At 48.9% G+C, this 24,634-nt stretch overlaps 8 protein-coding genes across 8 annotated transcripts; 3 read left to right on the top strand and 5 right to left on the bottom strand.

Moving 5' to 3' along the window:
* Nucleotides 1-1,335: 1,335 nt before the first annotated feature.
* On the top strand, nt 1,336-1,553 carry PMZ80_009909 (uncharacterized protein; the record flags this gene model as incomplete). Its single annotated transcript, XM_064878302.1, has 1 exon — nt 1,336-1,553. A coding segment is annotated over one exon (218 nt), but the record flags the coding sequence as incomplete, so codon positions are not given.
* A 346-nt stretch (nt 1,554-1,899) lies between these two features.
* Nucleotides 1,900-2,157, bottom strand: PMZ80_009908 (uncharacterized protein; the record flags this gene model as incomplete). Its single annotated transcript, XM_064878301.1, has 1 exon — nt 1,900-2,157. The coding sequence occupies one exon, from the start codon at nt 2,155-2,157 to the stop codon at nt 1,900-1,902; it is 258 nt and encodes an 85-aa protein (XP_064725869.1).
* A 1,132-nt stretch (nt 2,158-3,289) lies between these two features.
* On the bottom strand, nt 3,290-6,659 carry UFD2 (Ubiquitin conjugation factor E4; the record flags this gene model as incomplete). Its single annotated transcript, XM_064878300.1, has 3 exons — nt 3,290-3,432; nt 3,486-6,585; nt 6,630-6,659. The coding sequence occupies 3 exons, from the start codon at nt 6,657-6,659 to the stop codon at nt 3,290-3,292; spliced, it is 3,273 nt and encodes a 1,090-aa protein (XP_064725868.1).
* A 338-nt stretch (nt 6,660-6,997) lies between these two features.
* Nucleotides 6,998-8,121, bottom strand: HLJ1 (Chaperone protein dnaJ; the record flags this gene model as incomplete). Its single annotated transcript, XM_064878299.1, has 2 exons — nt 6,998-7,542; nt 7,590-8,121. The coding sequence occupies 2 exons, from the start codon at nt 8,119-8,121 to the stop codon at nt 6,998-7,000; spliced, it is 1,077 nt and encodes a 358-aa protein (XP_064725867.1).
* Nucleotides 8,122-8,573: 452 nt separating this feature from the next.
* Nucleotides 8,574-9,031, top strand: PMZ80_009905 (uncharacterized protein; the record flags this gene model as incomplete). Its single annotated transcript, XM_064878298.1, has 2 exons — nt 8,574-8,628; nt 8,676-9,031. The coding sequence occupies 2 exons, from the start codon at nt 8,574-8,576 to the stop codon at nt 9,029-9,031; spliced, it is 411 nt and encodes a 136-aa protein (XP_064725866.1).
* Nucleotides 9,032-13,607: 4,576 nt separating this feature from the next.
* On the top strand, nt 13,608-15,967 carry PMZ80_009904 (uncharacterized protein; the record flags this gene model as incomplete). Its single annotated transcript, XM_064878297.1, has 10 exons — nt 13,608-13,748; nt 13,825-14,201; nt 14,262-14,518; nt 14,572-14,952; nt 15,002-15,159; nt 15,218-15,318; nt 15,374-15,507; nt 15,559-15,618; nt 15,671-15,763; nt 15,816-15,967. 10 exons carry the CDS (start codon nt 13,608-13,610, stop codon nt 15,965-15,967), a joined length of 1,854 nt encoding a protein of 617 aa, XP_064725865.1.
* A 482-nt stretch (nt 15,968-16,449) lies between these two features.
* Nucleotides 16,450-17,104, bottom strand: PMZ80_009903 (uncharacterized protein; the record flags this gene model as incomplete). The annotated part of the gene is made up of 2 exons (XM_064878296.1): nt 16,450-17,002; nt 17,100-17,104. 2 exons carry the CDS (start codon nt 17,102-17,104, stop codon nt 16,450-16,452), a joined length of 558 nt encoding a protein of 185 aa, XP_064725864.1.
* Nucleotides 17,105-22,219: 5,115 nt separating this feature from the next.
* Nucleotides 22,220-24,077, bottom strand: PMZ80_009902 (uncharacterized protein; the record flags this gene model as incomplete). Its single annotated transcript, XM_064878295.1, has 4 exons — nt 22,220-23,299; nt 23,377-23,591; nt 23,637-23,956; nt 24,004-24,077. 4 exons carry the CDS (start codon nt 24,075-24,077, stop codon nt 22,220-22,222), a joined length of 1,689 nt encoding a protein of 562 aa, XP_064725863.1.
* Between the last annotated feature and the right edge of the window lie 557 nt (nt 24,078-24,634).

The raw sequence follows: 24,634 nt of genomic DNA, 5'->3' as shown, positions 1-24,634 counted from the left end.
TCTCAGATGACGCAGACGCTCCGGTAAGCTTAGTACTGTATTCACAGTATCACTCTTACGTTGTGTGGTACATACACAGAGAGGTTGTAAAACAACAATTTCAACATCAATAATTTCCGACCAGGGTGTCATAACGATCACCCGTAGGCTATCACGAAACTTACACGCTAATCATTCGTCGCCCTGTGCCCCTATTATGCTCTCCCGCTTGTGGCCGGCTTCGCACGTTGAGGTTTGGAACTGCTTCTGCTATCATTGTTTGAAGCGATAGCATCAACATGTTCACTACCCCAGGCTGACCTCTAGTCGCTGATCCGAACGGTATTTGTGTCTAATCCTGCTCCTGATAATGTACATCTGAATCTTCATTTCTTTGAGCATCTCTGGAGGGTATCTGAAGGTGACGGCAGCGACATGAGCCATGCATTCATGTTCAAGTTGGGCTGCTCGCTGGTGACGCTGGGGCCTGCATTTTCGGTCACTATCCTCGTGCTGAACACAACTTCACTTCAGATGCGACTGACTTAGCAGTCATGCACGTGCTACTTCCTTCCTCTTACGACAAGACCATACTGAAATTACTGTACAAAAGCTTTCTGTCACTCAGCTATACTACTTTGCCATAGCTCAGACATTATATGATTAGTCCATACTCGTACTGCCGTCAGCACATACATTTTTCACATCGATCCGTTGCCTCGAGCATCCGAATCTTCACGCATCCCCATCATGGCCAACAAGTCTCTACTCGATCTCTCGCCCGAGCTCAGACTCGTCGTCTACAAGCAGCATTTCTCCTCCACAGGGTTCTACGCTCACGATCCCAATCAAGGACCCCCCAGCGAGACCTGCGACCGTGATCAAGGGCTATCGCGAGGCCACCAGAACATTCTGCTCACTTGCAAGACGATCAATGCTGAGGCAACACCAATTTGGCTAGCTGAAGCAATCTTCGTCATCGGGGACTGCGATTGCTTCGGTGAATTCATAAAGTTGCCTTTTCGATTACCAGCTTCGCTCCGGACCATCCGTCATTTGGACGTCACATCTTACACTGGCCGATATGAGTCTTTCATGGGGAGGATCATGCCACAATTTAAGGGACTAACTACTCTCGAGTCATGGCAGATGGATACTGATGAGAGTAAGTACAATGTGTCGTATCGCGGAAAATGATTTTGACAAGCAATTCAGCCGACATACTAGCGAAAGACTTGTTAGGACTCCCTCCATGCAGAGCTAAGAATCTCATCTTCTCTTGCTCGCAAGCCGTTCACCAAGGACTGGGATGGTTCGTGGAATCCAAGTGGTATATTGTTGGCGTGCTCGTTACAGGCCAGCAGCACCGGAGGGTCGTACTCAAGTATAGCCAAAACATCGCCGATCACACACATACCAAAGATATCGTACGGAAGATCAAGGGCTTTTGCAAAGAGTTGGATATGGAGATTACTGAATATAGAGTCGACTGTGGAATTCGTTCGGAGCCAAAAGGTGGATGGACAGCAAAGACGATGCTTTGCGAAGAGCCCGAGATGGCGCGAGTCAAATGAATGACCCGAATGCAATGGCTACAAAGTCAGCGAGATTGAACACAGTCTAGCCATGCTTGCCAAAGTCGATTTGTGCTAAGTTTAGCTACTTCGAGGGGCAAGGCATAAGTCGAATCAGCCGCAGTCCGAGCTGGATCAGCAACATCGGAGCGGACATTGCGAGAGGGGCGAGATGAGCAAGATGAGTGTGAATCGGCTCGTTCGTCGTTGAACCATTCTGCAGTGGCTGATCTGAGTTGACGCTGCGCTAGTTGAGAGACATGAGCATCATCGCACAAAAACGCGTGTGTACATGAAGACAAATCAGAAATAACATTCATACTATCCGCCCAAACAATTACGATGCTTAGTCATACCCATCCCAACCAGCATGTTTATTCTTCTTGCTACCACCACCGCCAACAGCATAACCATACCCGCTCCTTCCAACCCCATCCTTGGCACTGCCTCCGACGGATATCGTCCGCGACTTACTCCCAGCTTTGATCTCCTTGGACCAAGCCGAGAAGCCCTTTTCGTCGGACCTACCGTTGCCGGTGTATTTTCCCCAGGCGCAGAAGCCTGAGGTTGAGGTTGGGGAACGTCGTGGCATTTGGGGTGTCATCTGGGTGATTGTTGTTTCAGAGATTTGAGCTTTGAACCTGTGAGTGTATGCAGTTTTTGGGGTTTGATGGATGTTGGGTTACGGTAGGGTGCTCTACAGCCGAGCTGCATATAATAGCCCATGGAACAGGGAAGAAACCAAGGATCCGAAAGGGCATTTCTGACAATAGTTATTGTTGGTTGTGCTACTTGTCATTGTCTCTCAGATAAGAACGAAATGCTTTGATACTGCATTATCGTGGAAGCAGTCCTTCATTGTGCTTAGACTGCTTTGCAAGGACTCGAGGCTCCCAGGGCGATGAGGCAAGCGTCTGAGGGTTTTTAGCGTCTGCCAGCTACAATATTGAGGGCCCAGGACTTAAGCCTGCGCGTCTGTCAGCGAAGCAAATTTAGTGTCAGATGAGGTCCATAGAGCGTGTCGCAACAGGCAAAACCCAAACAAGCATGGCAAGAGCGGTTTAAACCAATGCTCGTCGAGGCCAGGTATTCAACTTCGACTCGTTGTCACCTGCAAGAATGAAGCAAGTCAACGAGGCTCTGCCATCTGGTCTCCTCCAGATAATGTATCGAAAGCAGACCTCAACTCTTACACGCGAACAGCTGTACAGGCTCAACAGTCCTTCAGCTGGTGAGACACCGGGGTTCTGAAGCGCATTTGGCTTCGTGTGCGATTAAAAAATGCTGAGTGAGGAGCATTTATACAGTGTGTTGTAAGGTACAGGGGAAATGGTAGCTCTCTCAAGCACAAAGCAGATAGTAGGGAAGGCAAGAGGTGAAGACTTGCGCGACAGAGCGCGACAGGACCCCAAAGTGCGTGATCAGCTTTGGACTCTACCGTATCATCGCTTACTACGGTGCTTCAATAGGGCGTGGAGCGTGATTTCTGCCGCCAAATTGAGCGGAAGTCGGCGCGGAAACTCGACTGCCGATTGTTTGTCCATGACCAATTGAAGGGCATCCTCCTATTCGTGAGTAGACATTGCGTCTGCCACCTCTATCGTCTATCCATTAATGTTTCTCATATGTGCAACCAATCGGGGCCGAGATCGTGCGTTCGTCAAACAGCTGGCTAAGTCCGGCTACCTATTCAGCTTTGCCGCCACCCACCGTCAAAACCTGTAAGCCCCGGCTTCTTATGCACTGGTATCCATAGCATCAGCACTTTCTCGCTCCGCCGTCTCTGCATCGACAGTTTGCACAGTCTCGACGAATTCTTTCTTTTTCGAGCCGAGCTTCTCGTCCTTGAACTGTTGAATTCGTTGTTTCATTTCAGTTGCTACATCATGTTAGCGTTGTTCTGTCAAGACAATCATGTCAAGGCAAACTTACCTGGTATCACATCCTCAATCTTCAGCGGCACCCGATTGAAAGGATCGTTTGGATCACTCAGCAAATGACTTCGAATTGTACTTCGGTCGATGATGTTTTTGCTCGTTGGCAAAAGGACAGGGTCCTCCATGATGGTGTACATCAGCGGATCCAAGAACTCGTCTGGAACATCACCAAGGTCGGCTTCGGCAGCCTCGTCCTCTTCTTTCGTCTTTGCGAATTTCTGCAGTAGTCGATCCCACCTGGCTATCTCTTCTGGCGATTTCAAGGATTTGGACTGCATAATATTCCTGGCTTCTTGGAAGTTTCGTGGCTTGTATGATCGGCCGTCTCGTGCGACTGCGAGGATAAAATTGTCCTTGTTCGCGAGGTTGAGGTAAACATCTGCAATCTCGCTCAGGAGAGAACGAGGATCGAAGTTGTACTCTTTCAGGTTGTCAACTTTTAGGGAAGATGACTTAGGTGGGACCATGGCTTCGAGGTTGTAGTCCAACATGTCCGCCAACCTCTGAACGACTTCGGGCGTCGTAAATGCGTCACCCAAGGTCTCTGTAAACAGCCGCAGCATATGCACTGTCTCGTTGGTCAGCTGCATATACGACTTTGCTTTGCTTTTGGCCGACTCGAGTGCTTCCTCTTTTTCCTGTTTCTGCTCTTGTGTGATTGTGGTACCGCTTGTTTCTAGCTCCTTCGTGAGGCTGTGTATGCTGTGGAAGGCGGTGAAGGATTCGTCAAGAACGAAGGTAACATCGTTGAGCAGCAGATTCACAAACTGAACGAAGAAATCCAGATTGACCTTTGCTTCTTTAAGTAACTTTTCCCGATAGACGGGGTTCGGCCAGATGCATTTGATGATCTGGAATATCTCAAATCGAATATTGAATTTGTCGAAGAATTGTGTGTGGCCGCCCATGAACTCTGCTTCGATGAAGAATTTCATCATGGCGTGTAGCAGGTGTTCTAATGCAAAAGGCATGCTGTTGTACTGGTTGGCGAGAATACCTGGTGCGCCGTGCCGGTAGGCCCATGTACCTCTGAAAAGAATTGTGATCAAGCTACCCTTCAGATAGGGATTTTTGATGAAGCCTGAATTCTCCAACAGCGCAATGCAAAGCATGATAAGCTCATCCGATTGTGTGGATGAGACAATCTGTGGCAGATTGTATAGGATGTAGCCAAAGTTACCGGAGATAACATCCAAGAAATATTCTGGTAAGCACTTGATAGCAGCCGACTGATCTGGGAAGGGCAATTTGAGCTTTTGCTGAGGATAGGTGCCACCTGAAAGCTGCCGTAGAAGCCACACCGTTGTGAAGCGCATGAATTGCATCGACCGTGTCTGTTGCAGTTCGTCTAAGAGCACGCCTTGTATGGCATACTTGTAGGACATGCCCTTGTCGAGCTGATCTTTGTACTTCTTAAGTGCAGTCTCGAACATCTGTAATTGAGCTGGATTTCCCATGTATTTTGTTCGTTCGCCTTCGAACTTCTCCAGCTGCTTCTCCATGTGTTTGAGCTCTCGATCCATGTCCTTAAGAGTCTTGCGTGCTGACTCCAAGCCGTAATGGTGAGCGGCGGTGGTGAGAAAGAAGATCTCTGTAATGAAATTGTTCTCGCCGGGAACTTGTTCAGCATAGAACTTGTCCGACTCATCCTGGTTGGCATTGATCTTGGTCTCGTCCTTGATGTCGACCCGTGGCTTCCTCCTCAAATACTCGATCTCAGCTCGATCGATTTTGGAAAAGGTTGCGTCTATGAATGGCTCTGCTAGCTGATCGAGGCAGGTGTTGACATTGATCATGAATCCATCAGACGATACTGTCGTCTTGTCGACCTGCAGAGCTTGACGCTTATGGTTTGAGTTGATGACCAGGGCAAACCAGTCGAGCACGGCATCCTTGGCCTCGGCTGATGCACGTACCATTGGTTTCACGATCTCGGACAGTTCAGTCTGATGTGTCCTGAGAGACATTTGAAGAGCTTGTTGGGCGTTGCGTATCCGGCCCTGATCCATCGTCTTCGGCCCTGGAAAGTACTGGCTAGTAACCTGTGCTTGTAGGGGCGAAAGCTGGAAGTAGGGACCTAATATGGTCTGTGTCTCTAGTTGTGCTGCTGGAATGGATTTGTCGCAGAACATGGACGACTGAACGATGGCATTGATGACAGGCTTGAACGCAACCAGTCGTCTCATGATACCAACATAGGGCCGGTATTCACCGTCCATTGTTATGCCTGCGAGTCTTCGACTCAGCTCTTCAACTGCGTTCACAAATGCTGATGCTATCGAGTCGTCATCGTCCCACCTAGTCACCGCTTCAATAATGAAGTCGTGGTCGACACCACCATCGTCTTCAGGATCCATCAGCATGTGGTCCGCAAAGGCCTTGCCACCGTCGTACTCTGCACTAAAGACCTCTGGCGTCGTTAGGGCGAGTATGCACCAATTGAAGCATAGTCTCCGCGCTTCAGAGATGATAGCCCACTTCGTGTTCTCAGCTGAGCGATCTTTGACGCTCTTGCTGAGTCTCTGAACCCGCTTCCAACACGCAAACAACCAATCATGTGGCGCAGATCTCCCCAAGTTTGCGCCTGCCTCCATGATAGCCTGTTCTAACAGATCGACACTCAAGCGCACTTCCTGTCCATCTGCCTGAAGCTCTTCTTGCATGGACGAGAGAGGATATAAGGTATGGCCGTTCTGGTCTTTTGTCTGCGATGCATCGAAGGTGACTCTGAAGATGCTCCTCAGCGTGCGGTCTCCCCACTGTGCTATCGACTCCGCTTGTCTCGGGACTTCGCCCTGCCGCGAGGATGGCCTTGACGAGGATCGTTGTCTACCGTTCATTTCACGCTTCTGTGGCGTCACATTTCTGGTAATATTTATCCGAGGTGCATCAGGCTTTGAGGTTGTAGAAGAGGACATGGCTGGGGTGCTTGTGCCAGAAGGCACAGGCGACTGCGCTGGTACAGAAGCCGCGCCATCATTACTGGGAATACTTGTCACCGGCTTCTCATCGATCGGAGGACTGGAGGGACTGTCTGACTGTGATGTCGCCTGAGCCTGCTGCTGCTGTAACTTCGCGAGTCTCTTATTTCTAATCTGATAGCTGTGAGTTTGATTCAGTTCTGGTGCTTATGACGCACCTTGTCAGCATCTGACATAGGCTCAGACATATTGTGTGAATAGTAGTGGTAAAAGAGGTGTGGCAAGTACTCGAGATGGGAATACTGTAGTCGTCGGACTCGAGGCAGGAACGACCGATAATCAGGCACAAGTTGGGGAAGCAGTAATGGCGTCAGCCTCCAATTAATAGGTGGACCGAAACTTCTAGGCGCGAGGCAAATGACAAACCGTGCAAACTGAACTTGCTTGTGAAAGTGCTAGTCACGGTGGGAGGTGCTCCATCGCTCGAATTGCTACCAGTACTTCAAAGTGCCTGCCAGAAATGCACCACTCACAGGGGCTGACCACCAACTCCTTCGCCATGCAAGCAATGAATTGAACATCGTCATCAGTACTGCCGCCTGACCCTCAGCTCATCCAACCTCTCACACCCAGGCATCGACATCGCTCTTGCCGCCCGTAACTGTGCTTCATCCGTGAAAAAGAACCCCGTTGCATCATTTATCGCATTCCTCTTAATCGTCGATTCTCGTTCACATTGATACTGCAGCGTTGTGACATAATCCACCTCAGCCTTCCGATCTAACGATTTGAATTTCTTCTCTGTGTACCCGTCCACTTCCTTCGGATTCAGGAAGTAGTCAACCTTGTAACCCGGCGTCGTTCGATGCATTGTCCAGGGCTTCACCGGTCCATCGAAGCGCATTGTCGGTCCCGATGAACCAGATCCTGTAAATAATGACGAAAGTAATGGTAGAATGAATATTAGTAGCAGCGGCAGAAGTTGTGTGAATGCCGCAAGCCCTTGTGGTTGTTGAGCTTGACCTGATGCAGCTGGCCTCCGCCGTGGCATGCCTCCGCCCATTTGATGTACCCTGAAGCCAGGGCCTCCTCCCATGTTGAAGACGAATCCCTGATTGCCAAAACCACCCCCTAATTACTGTTAGCACAAGTCTCGGACCCATCATGATACCCCTTACCGAACGGGAAGCCTCCCATGCCGCCACCACCGCCCATACCACCGCCAAAGAACCTGTTGAACAATTCTTCCGGTGATATCTCATCCTCGTAGAAGCCACCCATACCTGCCCCAGGCGAGCGCGCAAACCCTCCGCCGCCGCCTCCGAACGGTGATTGTGGCGGCGCACCACTACTCGCAAACCTATTGTCCGGATCTCCACCAAACCTGTCATATTTCGACTTCTTGTCCGGATCTGACAGCACCTGGAAGGCCCGCGACACCATCTTGAAGGCCTCATCTGCACCCGGGTACCCATTCTTGTCCGGATGCGTTAACAGACTTATCTTGCGATATGCCTTCTTTATTTGTCCGTCGCTTGCCGTCTTCTCTACTGTCAAGATCTCGTAAAAGGATGTTGCGCTACATTTTCGTATCCTCGTGACTTCAGCCTTTTGCTCTGGTGTATATGCGCGCGATTCGCTACCGTCATTGTGCTGTCTGTGTTTGGCATCTCCGTTCGGCTGCGCGCTCGAGCCAGATGCTTTGGACATGCCGCCCTATAACGAGTGGGTAGGCAGGGTGGCTCGAATAGATATATCTCCTCTAAGAGGGTCTGGCAAGGGTTGAATTGGTACAGCAATGTGCGCTTCGTCTCGTCTATAGTTGTGAGGTGTATGGCCCGTGGTTATGTACAATGCTGTCAATTTACAGATCTGGCAACCGTGGTCGCAGTGGGGAACGGCCAAAAGTTGTAGATACGATTCGTTTGGCAGATGACGCTGCACTGCAGTGTGCTGGGCGGACTCTACGTCGGACGTGACAGGCCACAAGCGCCTTGCCAAGCACGTGCTATTACGGATGATTCAATCTGCCACTGTAGCAGAACTGCCGACGATGACGTATCCATCTAAACAGAATCGCGAGTGCAGTGGGCGCGAATCGCATTGCACTTGCGACAGCACACGACCACAAAGCCGATTGCCCATCACTTCTCATCACCGCAATGGCGACATCCGAGCCCTCAAAGTCGTTCTTACAACAAGCTAAAGCATGGGGTGGTAAGTCTCATTCCCGGTCAACGCGCTACATGCGCTGACGATCTCAGAATGGCTACTTACACTTATGATAGAATCGTCCGTGCCGCCCATGGGCCTAGCTACTCTCATCTTCGCGCAACATGCGAGACCATTCCAGACAGTACCTATGCTATTTCCCCCGATGCTCGCCTTCTCCTGCTACCTCAACCTGCAAGGATACAAGATCGACAGCGCAGGAACCACAGCAGCATTTTCAGGAGCATATCTAGTGCTCGCGGGCAGGAGGAGACTCGGCTTGATGAACAAGTTTGGTGCTAGGGGCATAATACGTGGGGCTACTCAGATTCTAGCTCTTGCCAATGTGGTAGCAGGTGGTCTGGCTTATGGCTTCGGGAGCCGGGCGAAAGAGGATGAAAAGCTGTAATAATGCTATGCGGAAAGTGCTGCTTTTACCTCGCCACGAGTGGTGGGAGCTGATACACTGCAACCAGGTTCGAAGCGACACAGTACTGTGCTTTGCCTTACAGACTTTACTACTATCTCCGGACTGTTCAGGTGCTCAGTAGCTGTTGCATTGGAACCAGTCGATAGAACGCCAAGCAGGAACGCTGGCTAGCAAAGAACTGTGATCAACCCACCGCTGTGCAGTGTCGAAATCTACATATGTGTGATCAGATACGGCTATTTCGAGCTTTCGCCAAGGTATTCAATCGGAATCTTCGAGACTATGAACGCAATGTTTATCGTCGAGGTTCGTTGCATCGTATATCAAGAACGTTGCCGGATCATGTGTGCCCCCGTCGAAGATGTCGTTGTCCAGTACATGCGTACATAGCATGGTAGCTCATTTATTGAGCGCAGGTGAAAACACGATGTGCGCATCGATTTGTCTTCTCCGGTGTGATGGCCGTTGCTCGTATGAGCTTCGATCGCCAAGACATCAATATCTGAGACACTTTCGATGCATCGTTCGGGCTTACTCAGAGGCTTAGGCTTAGCGTCAAGATAGTTAGCCGGTTTCGATTTCTAGCCGGTCACTTGCATGCTTGCCTCACCAAAATTGAGCCTACTTTAAGATGTTGTAGCGCAATAACGTAGGCGTGAACGTATACGTTTTAAAACCTTGCTATACTTAGAAGGAGATAAGGAATCGCCTATCAAAATATAAGCAAGTTTCCTTAACTGTATGTGATAATAGTAAGACCTAAAAAGAGGTGCTTCGGAATTCGTACTTAGAATCGTGCTTAAAGCATAATTTTTCTGTATTACCTACTTTACGCCTTCGCACCTCGCTGAATATCGGAAATACTTTAACTTTAATACCTCTATCGTTAGTTTCAGTATACTATTCATCACTAAAAGACTTCGTAAAGTATAGTTTATAGCCTAAGTTCTCGAGTTATCATCAGCTCAAGATGCATCATTTTGGTGAGGCAAGCATGCAAATGACCGGCCAAAATCGAAACCGGCCAACTATCTTGACGCCAAGCCTAAGGCCGATCAGAGTGGTCCACTCCTCCTCAAAGAAGCACCTCTGCTACGTGGTATCAGGATGATGGTTCTTATATGCATCTCAATCTCAGCCCGGAGCATATCATTGGGTCGCTTCGGCATGCTTGATTGATTTCGTGCTTACTGTAACACTGGGCACATGGATTGTCGGGGGAGAGCTGCATACTTCCAGATTTTAGCCCATAACTACTCCATATCCAGCTCTATAGCCATGTCGTCAAGCATAAAAGTACTTGTGTGATCAAGGTGCGGGAAGTCAATGTGAGCACCTTGTCGCGCTGAGCCTGCCGCCGCCCATGAACAGCAGCCATTTCTGGACTAGGAGGCACCTCAGTTGCTTTTCTGCAACATAGGGGGTTCGGAGGTCCAATCAACTGCTTTTCGTAGTACTTGAGGTGCATATGGATATACAAGAGTGTCTCAAGGCTGTTTCGTGGTAGACGTGAACACAGCGTAGTGAGCGTATGGTGATGCCCAATTCGGTATCATGGTAGCAAGCCGAAGCTGACGCCATCTTCGTTTTGTGCGTCAAAGTGCAGCGACATGAATCCGCTCATGCATGTGCATCAGCAGTATTGACATGTGAGCACTCAAAATTCCATCAACTCAAAGCTGATACTCCGTAAGGCGTGTCTCAGCTAAGGACAGTAAAGCAAGCTAGGCATCTATGAGTAGCTATGCCGGCTCACTAAGCCTATCTAAGCACTTTCTTCCATGCTGAAGGGCGGCAACAGAACCACCTTCAGCCTAGCTTGCTTCACTGATTCATGTACCTGGTATCTAGGGCTTGTTTTGCCCCGCATTCTGCCAAGTATTGATGATCGTTGCTAAGTTACCCTTGACGGCACTTTATCGTTTACTATCCCCTCCGCTATGCAAATTGGACAGGCCGCCCCATATAAAAAGTGCTTATGCGACTACCTATAACTTTAGCTACGAGCGAGTATATAATATAAAACTTATATAGTATGTAGTTTATATACTACTTAGAAAGTATAGTATATAAGATTTATACTTTTTCTGATATATATAGAGTAAATAAGGCGCTAAAGTTAGACTTTTTACTAGGGTTTTTTACTTTACTCTAATAGTCTAATAAGAAGAGGTATCTATCTCTTACTTATATATATAGTATATTAAGCTTAAATATACAATATATAAGTTTAAGGTTTATATAATATATACTTTCTTTCCTATAGAGTAATTTAAGTTTTAGAGGAAATTTATATAAGATATCCCATATACGTCTAAAAGGCCTTTCTACTACATTCCTCTTCCGGTAAGGCGTAGTTGCATTTAGCGGGCGAACTTTGCGCGCCTGCACCTCCATGCCGCAACCCGATAATTCTTCCGAAGTAATCTGCAAATGCTCAGTTTAATGCGACGATTTCAGAGAACTAATCGCCTTATTCATCTGATGATTACTTATCGAGGTGCGAAGACATGAAGTTGCGACATCTCAACTTCGAGATGCGCCTGATACCTGGAAATCCAGGCCGAAATAATTCTGACGAATCGCGCTGCGCGCATTGCGGCGAACGACCTCCGCCCGCGCTAACCGAAAAATTTTACTATATATTAGACGTATATAGGACAGTAATCTATATAATTAGATAAATATAAGTTAAAGTATATATACCTTTTTTATTAGTAGTTAAGTATATATATACTTGGTTAGAGGGAATTATAAGGTTTCTTTATAGAGTTAAAGAATAAATTATCTAAAAAAGAAGTACTTTTCTATAAGAATAAATTATAGTAGATTTATAGATATATAGCTTAAAACTTATATATATTACTCTTATAAGAGGATATTACTATATAAGAATAAAAGTTAGTTTTTAAAATAACTAATATTATACTATAAGCTAATTTTATTAAGCTAAAGATTAAATATAAGTACTTTTAACTTTAAAGTAGTATATCGTTACTAATACTTAGTCTATTTTTATATAACTCTAGTAGTATGCTTTTCTATACTAGATAACTAAATAAATAAAGTTATAATCATATATACTTTATTTTAAGCCTTTAGTAAGAGTTTAAAGTACTATACTTTAAGGCGTAAGATTTAAGTATTAACTTTCTCTTAAATAAGAGTATATAGCTTAAAACCGATAAATAGCTTCTTTAGTATATATATAAAATATATAATAGGTTAAATCCTAGGTTTATAGTATCTAATATCTATAAATTCCGTTACTTAATTAGCCTCTAAAACTATAAACTTACTAAGCTAATTCTATAACTATATCACGGATCTAAAGGTAACGTGTATTATATTAATGAAAAGTTGTACGGAGGTCTAAACTAGAGTTGCAACGAGACGGCGAAGGTATATCGTCGAGGTGCAAACCAAGCAAACAGGTCACGTACTAGCCTGTAATTAGTCAACCGTAACAGACTGTTATATATAATATCTTACTTCTAAGGGTATATACTCTCTATTGTATACTATAAGACCCTATATATATTCTTAGCTTAGTAGAACTAGTCGTTATCTAGTAACTCTAAGTTTTAAGAACTAGTACGCTAAGTACTTCTAATAAAGGTTAAGAATTATTACTAAGCTATATAGAAGATTCTATTACCTAAAACTAAGTACACCTATATATTTATTTATAAAGTATTCGTATACTAAGTATTAGCTTTATAGTAATATCTTATAGGTATTTATAAGTAATCGAACTTTTCGCGCTAAGAAAACTAGATCTGTCCAATTTTACACAGCGGAGGGGATATCAATGATTACCATGATGAATATATGCACTGCTGGAAAGATCATTCATGTATAGAGATTTCATATCGTCCGCTCACTTACTTGGATCCCTATGTGGTGTGATGCAAGTTGAAAACAACACGAGACATTTTACCTGCTCAATCGTGCTCTGCGTAGCTACGTCAACGCTCGGAATGCCAAGCTTCGGATAAGACGGAGTTCCAAACTATAGAAAAATCCTTGCTTGAGCGAGTTTGCGACATCTGGCGCGGTGGTGGAAGTTATGTGAAACCTCGACTGCTCAACTGACCGTGTCTGACCGGGATGTAGAATCAAGGCCCCTGCCGGTCGGGAACTGTGTGATCAACGAGATTCAAGCGGAGTCGTGGTGATGATCTGAATAACATACGAGTACTTCAAGGCGCGCATACAGTCGTACCGGTACTAGTAGCATTACCGAACGGCTAAGCGGCAGCGAGTCGTAGATGCAAACGTTATCACGCTCTTGTCCCTTAGGAGGCGCTCTGATTCGCCAGCTCTATTACTCCTCGTTGCATTCTGCGTGGAGTGCCTGGAATTCTGAGTTTTTGATCATCCAGCAGACCACGCTTCTCCGCCATCAGGCCTCCACAGGCTTGGCAAAAGTCAGTGCGGAGCATATAAGCTATTCGCGGGCCCGGCTTGGTTGCAGAAATCTTTGCTTCTTGATCTTAGAATTTCTTGTCACGTCTTGGTTTGCTCAAGCACTTCCAAGGCATTCTTAATCACCATGGCCGAAAAGGAAACCCTCGAATCTGCCGGCGTCTCTCACAATGAGAAGAGCCCACCGCCTTACAATACGCCTAATCTGGCGGAAGCGGGCGGCCGTCGCAAGTCGGTAGCCCTGAACATTGTTGAAAATCCTCTGAAGGTAAGCTTGAAAAGCTTGACATTTCGCCAAAACCTATGCTCGTATCAGGCCTTGGCGCTGATGCTTCTCACCATAGCGTAAATCCCCGGAAGAGGTCGTCCTCGATGCGCATGCTTTTGCCGAGTCGAACGGTATGGCCGAGCACGCGAGTCTGTTTGGTCGCGCAGCTCTCGTCGCACGTGATCAAGAAAGATTCGAAATGGTCAATGAGCTCGAGGAGCAGGAGCGAAGCGCACTTTTGTACGAACGCGATCACAAATGGCATGGTCCCAAAATGCTTTGGTATTCGATATCTCTGTGCGCCATCGGGGCTGCCACGCAGGGATGGGATCAGACCGGTTCCAACGGAGCCAACTTGTCTTTCCCTCAAGAATTTGGTATCGCTGGTGAGGGGACAGACGAATGGATCGTTGGAATTATCAACGCCATCATCTTCTTGACAGCCGGTCTCATGTGAGTACACGGCAAGGCCGTTCTCCACGCTTCTCCAGCAGCTGCTAACTTGGCACACAGCGGTGCATTTATCGTCGATCCGCTGAACCACTACTTTGGTCGAAGAGGCGAAATATTCATTACTGCTTGTTGTCTTACTGCCACACCGATTGGTTCTGGTTTCGCAAAATCATGGCAAGGACTGTTTGCTGCACGATTCGTGATGGGTATTGGTATTGGCGCAAAGAACGCTACCGTTCCTATTTATTCTGCTGAAATGGCACCCGCTCGAATTCGGGGCGCTCTCGTCATGTTCTGGCAACTTTGGGTCGTGGCTGGTGAGCTTCTTTCTATCGCTTGTCCCGGGACAACTGCTGATCATTACCCACAGGTATTTTCCTGGGCTTTTGCGCGAACGTCATTGTCAAAGACACCGGCGATATCGCATGGCGTCTCCAGCTCGGTTCAGCCTTTATCCCATCCTTCATTCTCGGCGTAGGCATTTTTTTCTGCCCTGAGTCACCGCGTTGGCTCATGAAGCACGGCAAAATCGCCCAGGGGTTCAAATCAATGTCGGCGTTGCGAGCTCATCCCATTATCGGCGCCAGAGACTATTACTATTCGTATGTCATATACCAGGAGGAACTCAAAGCGGCCCGCGGATCAGGCTACTTCGCTCGTTTGTGGGATTGCTTCGCCGTTCCAAGGATCAGGCGAGCCAACTACGGTGCCTCGACTGTCATGCTTGCCCAGCAGATGTGCGGTATCAACAGTAAGTGGCCTCCTATGTCCTGCGACCAATCATTCCTAACACCTTGTAGTTATTTCCTTCTACAGCTCAACTATCTTCCAGGAGGTCGGCTACACCGTTGATGAGGCGTTGTACGCGTCTCTCGGCTACGGCGCTATTCAGGTCGTCGCTACAATTCCCACTCTATTTCTCATCGATACTAAAGGCCGGAGAACTCTGACGCTGGCGGTAAATCACTCGCTCTCGGATTTTTGTCCGACTATGGCTAATCATGTGCTTTATACAGACCTTCCCCCTCATGTGCATCTTCCTTTTAGCAGCCGGACTATCGCTCTTGAACAATGGCGACGACGTTGGTCGCGCCGCAAAGATTGGACCTGTTGTCCTGTAAGTTAACCTACAGCATGTATAGCAATGAGCTCAACTGACTGCTTGTTACTAGTTTCGTGTATCTCTTCACCATTTGTTACTCCCTTGGTGAAGGACCAGTCGCTTTCCAATACTCCGCTGAGGTATTCCCTACCATTCAGCGTGAGCAGGGGATGGCGTGGGCTGTCTGCATCAACAACACATTCGGTAAGTCATCCACACGTCAATCAATAGAGACCTAAACTAATCATCTTCCAGCCGGCATCCTCAGTTTAACATTCCCTCGAATGCGAACCGTCATGACCCCCACCGGAGCTTGTAAGTGGACTCCTCACCCACCACTCTAAACCATTCGCTAACCCAATACTAGTCGGTTTCTACGCCGGTCTCAACCTCATCGCCTGGTTCATGATCTTCTGTTTCGTCCGAGAAACCAAACAACTCACCCTGGAAGAACTGGACCGTAAGTGAAGCCCCGTCTGATCTGTCTAACACCCCCGCTAACATTCCCACAGAGGTCTTCTCGGTCCCAACGAAGCAATTCCTCGGCCACGAATTGAAGGTGTGGCTTCCATATTTCATCAAGCGACACATCTTCCGGCAGGCGATTCCCAAGCCGCCGCCGATTATCGAGCACGAGAAGGAGGCGGATCGTATCACTGCCTAGAATTATCGAGGAACACAAATCGTGGACGATGCAGTGTAAGCTGGGTTGAAGTCAGTCCTCTGAAGACGTTTAGAGCATCAAGCTGCATCAGGCATCGCAATGATATCAGAACGTCAAGCTTGGCATGCGCACGTCGACGTTGATGTTTGCTGTTGACAATGTAGACTCAGCTAGCTACAAGCAATATGTCTATCGAATGATCAGGCAAGAAGACGCAGATACCAATCTATCCCGCTTGAAGATCTGGACTCTCCATTTGCATTCGAGATATATCTGCTCTTTCAACAACGAGCCCCACTACAGCTTGTCGCATGCTGGACAATTGTGTACGGACCTCTCAACAATGTGAATGTTGCCTGACTTGCAACGCTGTCCCAATGTGCGACCAAACTACGCCGGCCTGCTGCATTCGCTCTGCGTGAATCCACTCCTCGCATGCGCCAGGTAATCGTGTACTCTCCACCCATTTCCAGCACATTGGACTACGTATTGAAAAGCTCAAAGAGTCCCATGTCTTCATCTCTGTCAGCATCATACCACGACCTCCTCTTGTTGATCTTCTCGATTCGTCGCATGGTAAGACCCCTTCTCGGACTGTGCACAGGGATGTCGGGTAAGCAAACTACTTGACACTGAACTTCGATGCCTCGAAGCTTAGCCAAGCGGCATAGACGATCATACTCATGTTGCATGATGTACGCTGTCTCGTCGCCGTCGGTAACTTCGGTGCCGTACCAGGAGACACAAGTGTCACAACCTTCGTCATCTGATCCCGGGACAAGACCCAGCACTTTGAGGGAGGGTAACTTGCCGGGGTTATCGATCAACGCCCGGATGAAGTGAATGAAGTGGTCGTCGCCGTTTCGGAAGACATGGCTTCTGTCGACATGGAGCCAGAGCTCTTCTAGTGATGTAGGCATTTCCTCAGCCAGAAGCTTCGGGTGATCCGTCGGATCGTCGTCCTCGTGTTTCTGGTGTTTGCACGACTCGTAGCCAAGGAGCAACTGTGGGTCAAATTCGGCGACATTTAAGTTGCTAAAGCGGTGCAGGGTCGATGGAACATAGTGGCAGGACTGCTTTCGTTGTACAGATGTAGCGAGAAGCTCCGGAGTCTTTTGGGGATAGATTGTACGACATCGAATAACTCTCCTTTGTTCCCGTACACCGTAAGAGCCAGATTCTGCAACTGAGATAGCTTTCGCAGTAACGAGATGGCTACATGCGGATAATTCGAGTCTTCGTTGGGTTCAATCGCATCATAGGTGAGCCGCAGGTCCTGGAGTTGGCAGGCTTCAATGGGGAGAGTCTCGATGCCATCTGAGGGCGCTCCTCCGGAGATCGTAGCTCGCAAGGTTCTGAGCCTGTTGTTTCGTAGAAGGGTCACAAGCTCGCAGAGCCGCAGGTCCTGGTCGTGGATGTGCAGCGTATTCAGTGACCGGCACTGCATAGACAATAATGCGACGTTGACCGTACGGAATGCCTGGAGGTGGATCACTCTTGGCAGTTGTCTGAGCAAAAGATGCAAGAATATGGAAATCCGCTTCGGGTGATTCAACGTTCGAGTTCCATCTTCCCAATCGGTCCACCGAACCTCATTCCAGGTCACATACATCTCAGATGGGAGAGTATGACTGTACGTATTCATCAGCGCCACGTTTACCTCGTTCGTGTCAGGGTTATAAAAGGTCTCAATCTCGAAATGGCTGGGGTTGAAGCCGAGATGCAGCGCGCGTACATGGTCTCCCAGGCTATCGCTTTCACGCAATGTTCTGAGCAGTTGGAATGCGCGCTCAATCGCTCTCCAGATATCTCCAGACGCGTATTTCGAACCAAGCCACAGGCATCGGTACTAGACGGGAGTGAACATCGCGTACGCTTGTTTGCAGGAGCTACCAAGGTTGGCAATCGCCGCTTGGTCCTTCGAATCCGCTGGTAGAGGATAGTGCCCAAGCCATACCTCGGGTGGAACACGGAGTAGGCCGATCGTGGTGGGTTCGTAGTCGTCGTGCTGCGCATACGGCTTGAATGTTGACTTCATGGCGGATTCATCGTGATCGTAACAAAGCCGTCGAAACATCGAGGTCGCCAATCCCAGAAGCATTTCGTCGCAGTCAAGGCGGCATGCGGATACTGCACGACTCAATGGAGGATTTGATATGTCTCTTGCGTGCTTTCAACCACCACATGGTAAGGTGTTTGGAGAAACTGTTTCGTTTCAGACAAAGCGTTTGCAGTTCTTGAAGTACGTTTCCTTGACGCATTCCAGAGAGGCAACACAATCATTTGCTCTTGAGAAGACTGTTCTTTGTGAAATCGGCGAATCCCATCAGCTAGCCCGGGGACATCATCGAATGTGCTGTGCTATAACTAGTCTGAGACGGCAAGGTAACCTCAACGTAACTTGACAAATGTGTCTGCGATGCTGGCACAGGCTCCCCTACGCACAGCACTGATTCAGCTATCGATATTCGAAGAAAGTTGAAAGACGTGTAGTATGGGCGCAAAGAACTCAACATACCGTAGTAAAGCTGTTGTTTTGTGGTACCTAGCCACTGACGCATACGGCTCATGTCGGATATCGCGTCTTCATGACGGTACAAACAGGGTAAGGTAGCGCCTCAGCTTCATATCAGTGACAGGTCGTTCATGACACGTGAGGTGTGCAGTATTTAATAGATCGAATAGCCCCATATCGTCGTCCGTCCCGTTGTGCCACGAACGCCGAGAATTAATTTTCGTAGCTCTTTTGAGACTGAGTCCCTTCCCCTGACGAGAAGCAGGCGCGTCCACATAAGTGGTAGAGAATTTGCAGGTAAGATTCCTGAGCTGGCACAGTTTATTGAGTTGGTCAAGCTCGTGACCCAGTAGTTCAGACCCTTGCGAGGTCGACCCACCAGTGTTGTACCAATCCTCGCAGTGAGAGCACGGCCACAGCTGCGGACCTTCGAAGAGGACAAACAATTGCAGGTTAGGCAGTAGACAGGAGTTGTGAACAAGTGGTAGAAGCATCTGGACGAAATAATCATCTCCGTTCCGTGGTACGTACAATTTGTCGACGAGAAGAGTCAAGCATTCTAAGGATGGTGGTAAAAGCTTTTCAACCATGGTACTTGGGTGTAATATCGTGGAGCCGAAGTCGTTTTCGTATTTGTGGTGTTTACAGTGTTCGAAGCCGAGCAACAACTCTGACTGTAACTCAAGGTACTCAAGCTTGGTGAAGCGTTGCAGACATGTCTCTGGAGCTTCTAACCGGAGAACTGCAACCCCAACTTCGTTGAGATGTAGGTAGAGTGCCTTGAGACCAGACGGGACATTGTCTAAGAACGAGCCTAAACCATCTGCGCAGCAGTCAACAGCTAGATGAAGCACATTGATCTTCTTGAACTTCTTGACGAGCTCGGCAGCGACGAATATCTGAGGGCCTGTTTGAACTTTCCGACTATCTCGCAGAACGACTGACAAGCTCTCGCAGGTAAAGCATCGGGAATTTATGTTCTCCAGAAGTTCCACTGGGTAATCTTCGTGGATTTGCAGCGATAGATGCCGGAGATGCCGGAGTTGCAACAATGCCGTCAAGGTAGGTGCCCTCGGAAGCTGCCACTCTAAGGAGATTGAGGTAAGATTTGGACATAGAGCTGCTATTACAACAGTGTTGACGGATCCCGTGACGCAGAGGCGCTTCAGATGGCTGAGTGGACGAAGTAGCATATACGTGGCGATCGAGGCTCGGAAACGCTGAGCCCTTATCACTTCGCGGCTCAGTCCTTGTCCATTAGGCATATGCCATAGTGCTTTGAGCGTCTTACTGCCCTCTGACAACACGGCATGTGCTAGCTGTTCCCACTCTCTTTCCGTAATGTGTACGGCATCGACCAAGGAAGTTATCGCATGTGAGCTGTTTCCTTGTTCAAGATCAGACTCAATGAACGACACCTCCAGACGGCGCACATGCCGCCCTAGCCTCTGGTCTGCATGCAGCGTCCGTAGAAGCAGAAAAAACCGTTGTAGTGTTGCTTGATTTGAAGCTTCGAGTAGGCAGTATATGTCCGAGTACAAGAGAGGGTTGAATATTACATGAGCCTTCCTACATGTCAATGACAGGCTTGCAAGGACGAGTCTAAGTACTGAGAACGTAGCTTCGTTCGGCCAGTGGTCGTCGTCCACACCAGGGAAATGTGAGAGCCAAACCTCGGGGAGTACGTCCAGAAAAGTGATAGGCATGCTGGATTCTCCACCAGAGTCTTGATGTAAAGTGCCAGTGGCGGATATGGACGAGAGGCTTGATCTCTGCAGATCTCTCTTGTGATGATACTTACTATGATCTGAATGGTGCATCGATGCGAATATTTGAGTGTACCAGTGACTACCAGATAAGATCCGTCGTACGGTGACCCCCGAAGAAGCAGGTCATCGCTTGTAATCGCAGTGTTCAAGCCGTTGGTGATGGGCAACGCGTCGGATCAATGACGCTAGTAGTGCGTAGTCACAAAGCGTAACGAGCACACGGCGATGGTGACAAGTAAGCACGAGGTCCGATGATCGTCTCCGAGTGATATCGCACTTCCGGTAATGCGCCTCCTGCGATAGAACCTGTGATCCGCCACGAACTAGCCAGTCTTAAGATATTTAGACCTGCAGACCTCGACCCTCTGCCACGGCTGCGGCATGTCAAACGAGGCATAAAATTCTTCTGGTTCAATCGGAGCTCCAATTCCCAAGGAAAAGTCCTACCAAGCAACCTTTCAGATTAGGTAGTTCTCGCACCGATGTCCTGACCTCACTTTCGAAGGTATCACCGGAAGCCATCGAACGCACTCTCAGTTCCAGTCTCCGAACCTGGTCAGGCAACTCTCTGAGTAGAGCTATCAACGATCCCCGATCTTTCACACAAACGGGCACACCCACAGGTGATACACGGAGGTGCAGTCGCAGATCGAGCACGTTGGGACACACCTTGAGTAATCTGCGTACCAATGTTGCGTTCCAAGGTGATCCGATCGATGTCTTGATTCCATGAGTTATCTTGATTTCCAGCTTTGTACAGCCAAGTGCCAGTGGAAGATCGGGTATTTCTTTCGGTGGGTCAAAGCTCGAATATTCGATGTATAGCGATCGCAGGTCTGGCAGTCGTAAGGTTTCGAACAAAGTGTTAGTGGAGCTAATGCCCGAATTAATAAGGCAAACTTCATTGACCGTAGGGCAGGCGCTGATGGGAATTTGACTACTAAATGCATTGTTCAGTCGAAGCGTCATCAGGTACGGCAAGAGTTTGAATACCCGTTCCAGGAACATCGTGATGTCGTTTTCTGGCTTCTCGTCGCTCTTCGAAAGACATAAGCCTCTGATCCCCCGCAAGAGTATGCTCGTGTGCACACTTAAAGAAAATTCTCGCACGAGCTTGCCAAGGCCACGGCTCGGCTCAAGCATTTGCAGTAGGCTCTCCATTTGCTGGGTAAGTAGGAGCCCGTTGCCGCCTCCGAAAGGGGGCTTACTGGCGAGGAAGACGCACTGATAAAGGATAGGCGAAATCGCATCGTACAGGGCAGAACATGTTCGCGCAAGATTGACCACATCTCTACGATTGGAGCTGTGGCCACGATCGATCCTTGGGAGATGGTGCAACCAGACTTCGGGAGGGATGTCAAGAATAGTTCTTGAAGCTTCCGACATTGCTGCTCGAAACCTTTGAGTACGCGTGGGAAAGCTGCATGCCGGGTCTCATACTTCGAGCGAAGAAGAACAACGTGGTTCGAATTACTTGTGTTTTAATGGCATGTCATGAAAAGAAAGAGAGTTGAGACATTCGAAAATGCCCTCGACGCGTCGGAACGCGTCGATTGTGCCAAGACACATCAAGGATGTTCTATCCGAACGGCTCGCTCCCTTCTACTCGTACCCGTTCACCCGCCGATTGAGCGGAGTGGCCGCTTGACTTGCCCAAAATTGTGCTTGCTCGCGCCAAAATTGTGCTTGACGGAGCGGCCATTCGGCTCGATCGGCGGGTGCCGTTGTCGCTGCGACGACTTATAACAACTTAAGGTGTCTCCCCTGCTGCGTGAGAGACCATAGATCATTGACAAGTTCAAGGACGATTGAAGGTCACTATGAAGGTACTTTCGTGCGATAGCCGCAACTCGAAGGCCGGCAGGGTGACAATCATTCAGCATGAATCAATCAGCACGATCTGCAGGATGGTGCTTACATTAATCATCTTTTTCGCATGCATAAATGAATATCTAACATCTAGATACACTAAAACGTACCAGCGCCTGGCTTCGCATCACTCTCTGTGTACTCAGCCTTACCCTCATGACCCTTCTCTGCGACACGAGGGTCCTGTAGCTGATCTGCAACTCGTTCAGATCCAGTTCCTCTCGAACTTGGGTCATTGCTAGCGCCTTCCGGATCTCGATCGTTCGCATCCTCCTCAGCCCTGGGCATATGGGCACTGCCACCAGCATGATGCTTGGTATCAGTGAACTTGTGCCCATCTGGTGTCAGTCCGAAGACGGCTGAGTGTGATCCATCCTGGCCAGTACCGGTAAGCTTACCTCCCCTTTCCTTCTCCAAAGATGGATCTTGGCCCTCAAGAGAAGCGTGCTGGACACCGTCATCAGGGTTGATGTTCTTGGGAGGCTCAGCAGCGCCACCAGTGAGGTTCGAAGGCTCACGGCTCCTTTCCCGAGTAGAACCTTGTTGCTCAGCTGGTGACAATTCGCTCATGTTTCTACCGGTGCTTGAAGGCTCGCGGCTTCTGTCTCGAGAAGCTCCAGAGACAGCAGAAGCGGCGAGTCCAGCAGTGTTGCCTTCAGCGCGTCCGCCCAGAGCAGTACCGGCTGTGGTCGCTCCAGAGTCCCCAAAAGTGGCACTTGTATCGTCCCTATTCAGGCTAGTAACTTCATGGGCCATGGTGTGATCTCGTCCAAGATCTCGGGCGACGTCTCCCTGGGCTACGTTGGCCACGCCATGTCCCATCGCAGCATCCCGGCCCTCGAGACCCGAGCTCATTGAACTGTCGCCTTGTGGACCGTACCTATCGCCAGCGCCTGTAAGCATCCCACCGGTTGTTTGGCCGAAGCTTGGCTGCTGGGTGGCAGTGGTGCTGTAATCATACGCAGTCTCCCGCCCTGGTTGGACCTGGTCGGCTTGATAGTCGTGGTGCTGGCCGGCAGCAGTTGCAGCACCGAACCCTGCAGCAGCAGCACCGGTTGAACCAGAGTTTCCGGAATGCAAGTGATCGAAGTGGCCTGTCTTCTCAGGATCGTGAGTGCCATCATGTCGCTCAGGGTGGATATCGACATCAGCAGGCTGCTTCTGCATCTCTGTGTTGTACTATTTGAAGCATTGCGTCAGTAAATGTACCCTTCAAGTAGTTTCCCAGCCTACACAGACTGTTTCCTTGGACTTACATGGCGTGGATGACCATCATACTCCTCATGAGATCTTGCACCTCCAGTCAAGGCGGGGCCCATGTTCTTGAACTCATCCATGTTCTTCACTGGAAGCTCGGACAGGCCATGGTGCTCACTGGGTGCAATATGCTTCTCATGAATGGGAATGGTAGTGTGCACCACCTCTGTTGGGATGGTCTCCTTGTGGATGATAGGTTGAACGGTTTCGTGAACTAATCTCGTCAGCTTAAGATATCACAACTGAGGACAGGTCTTACCGTGATGATGAGTATGCTCGCCTGCCACACTGGGAGCAACGGCCGTGGACTGTGTCGTCGGTGTTGTGGTGCTGGTGTTTTGGAACTGTCCTAGCTCAGCACCAGCTCTTGCTCTATCTTGTTCCGGGTTGCCATGCTGGAACTCTCGTTCGACCTGAGGAACCACGTTGTGCTGATGTTGCTCTGGCAGTGTCTCTTGTGCCTGTACCGGTTGCACGGTGGTGTGGTAATGATCTCGATGGACCTCTCGATCAATCGCTTCTTGGGTCTCCTCATGCCGGTGAGGCTTCACAGTCTCACTCGTCACGGCGGGGTTGACACTGCTCTAGGTTAATTTTGAGCTTCCACTGGGGGTCGTGATGCCTACTTCTCGTCAACATCGGTGTGGTGCTTTCCAGAACTTCCAAGGAAGGATGAGACGGCGTTTTTTGCGGCTTCCATATTGATTACTGCTGTTGCTGATATTCGGTATAGTCAATGGTTGTGCTGACCATGAGTAGACCTACCTGGTACATAGGCACAATTTCAACCTCCACGAACCGCTCGTACCGTGTGACGTTGCGGACTGCGTCATTGTTCTGTAGCTCCATAGGAAGCTCACGGCGAGAACGGTCTGTAGTACTGCTGCGGGGCTCGTGCAGCAAGCGAGGACGAGCAGAACAGCCGAACTACCCGCGATGATAGGTTAGTCAGTCAATCAGAGACCGACAAGGATGGGCAGTACCATGAATATGGATTATTTACGCGCTCCTGCGTCCGCGATATGGCTGCTTGTGCCCCTCATGTCCATGTTGTGCGCCACAGCGTACGGCAAGCCTGAGACTAATGCAGCTCGTTCGGGGAGCTGATGAATCACGTATCGCCAATCTATCGATGTGCAAAGCTTCAGATCGTTATTGGATGGTAGCTCGTCATCGAAGCTTAATGGAAGCAAGATTTTCGGCACTTTGGTGACGTTTGGATGCAGTTGCGCCTCCAAAAACATGGTGGAGGTGAGT

The sequence above is a fragment of the Knufia obscura genome, assembly GCF_036327395.1.
Source record: "Knufia obscura strain CCFEE 5817 isolate CBS 148926 chromosome Unknown scaffold_15, whole genome shotgun sequence".
Classification (NCBI taxonomy): Eukaryota; Fungi; Ascomycota; class Eurotiomycetes; order Chaetothyriales; family Trichomeriaceae; genus Knufia; species Knufia obscura.
This window is presented reverse-complemented; position numbering and strand designations above follow the sequence as displayed.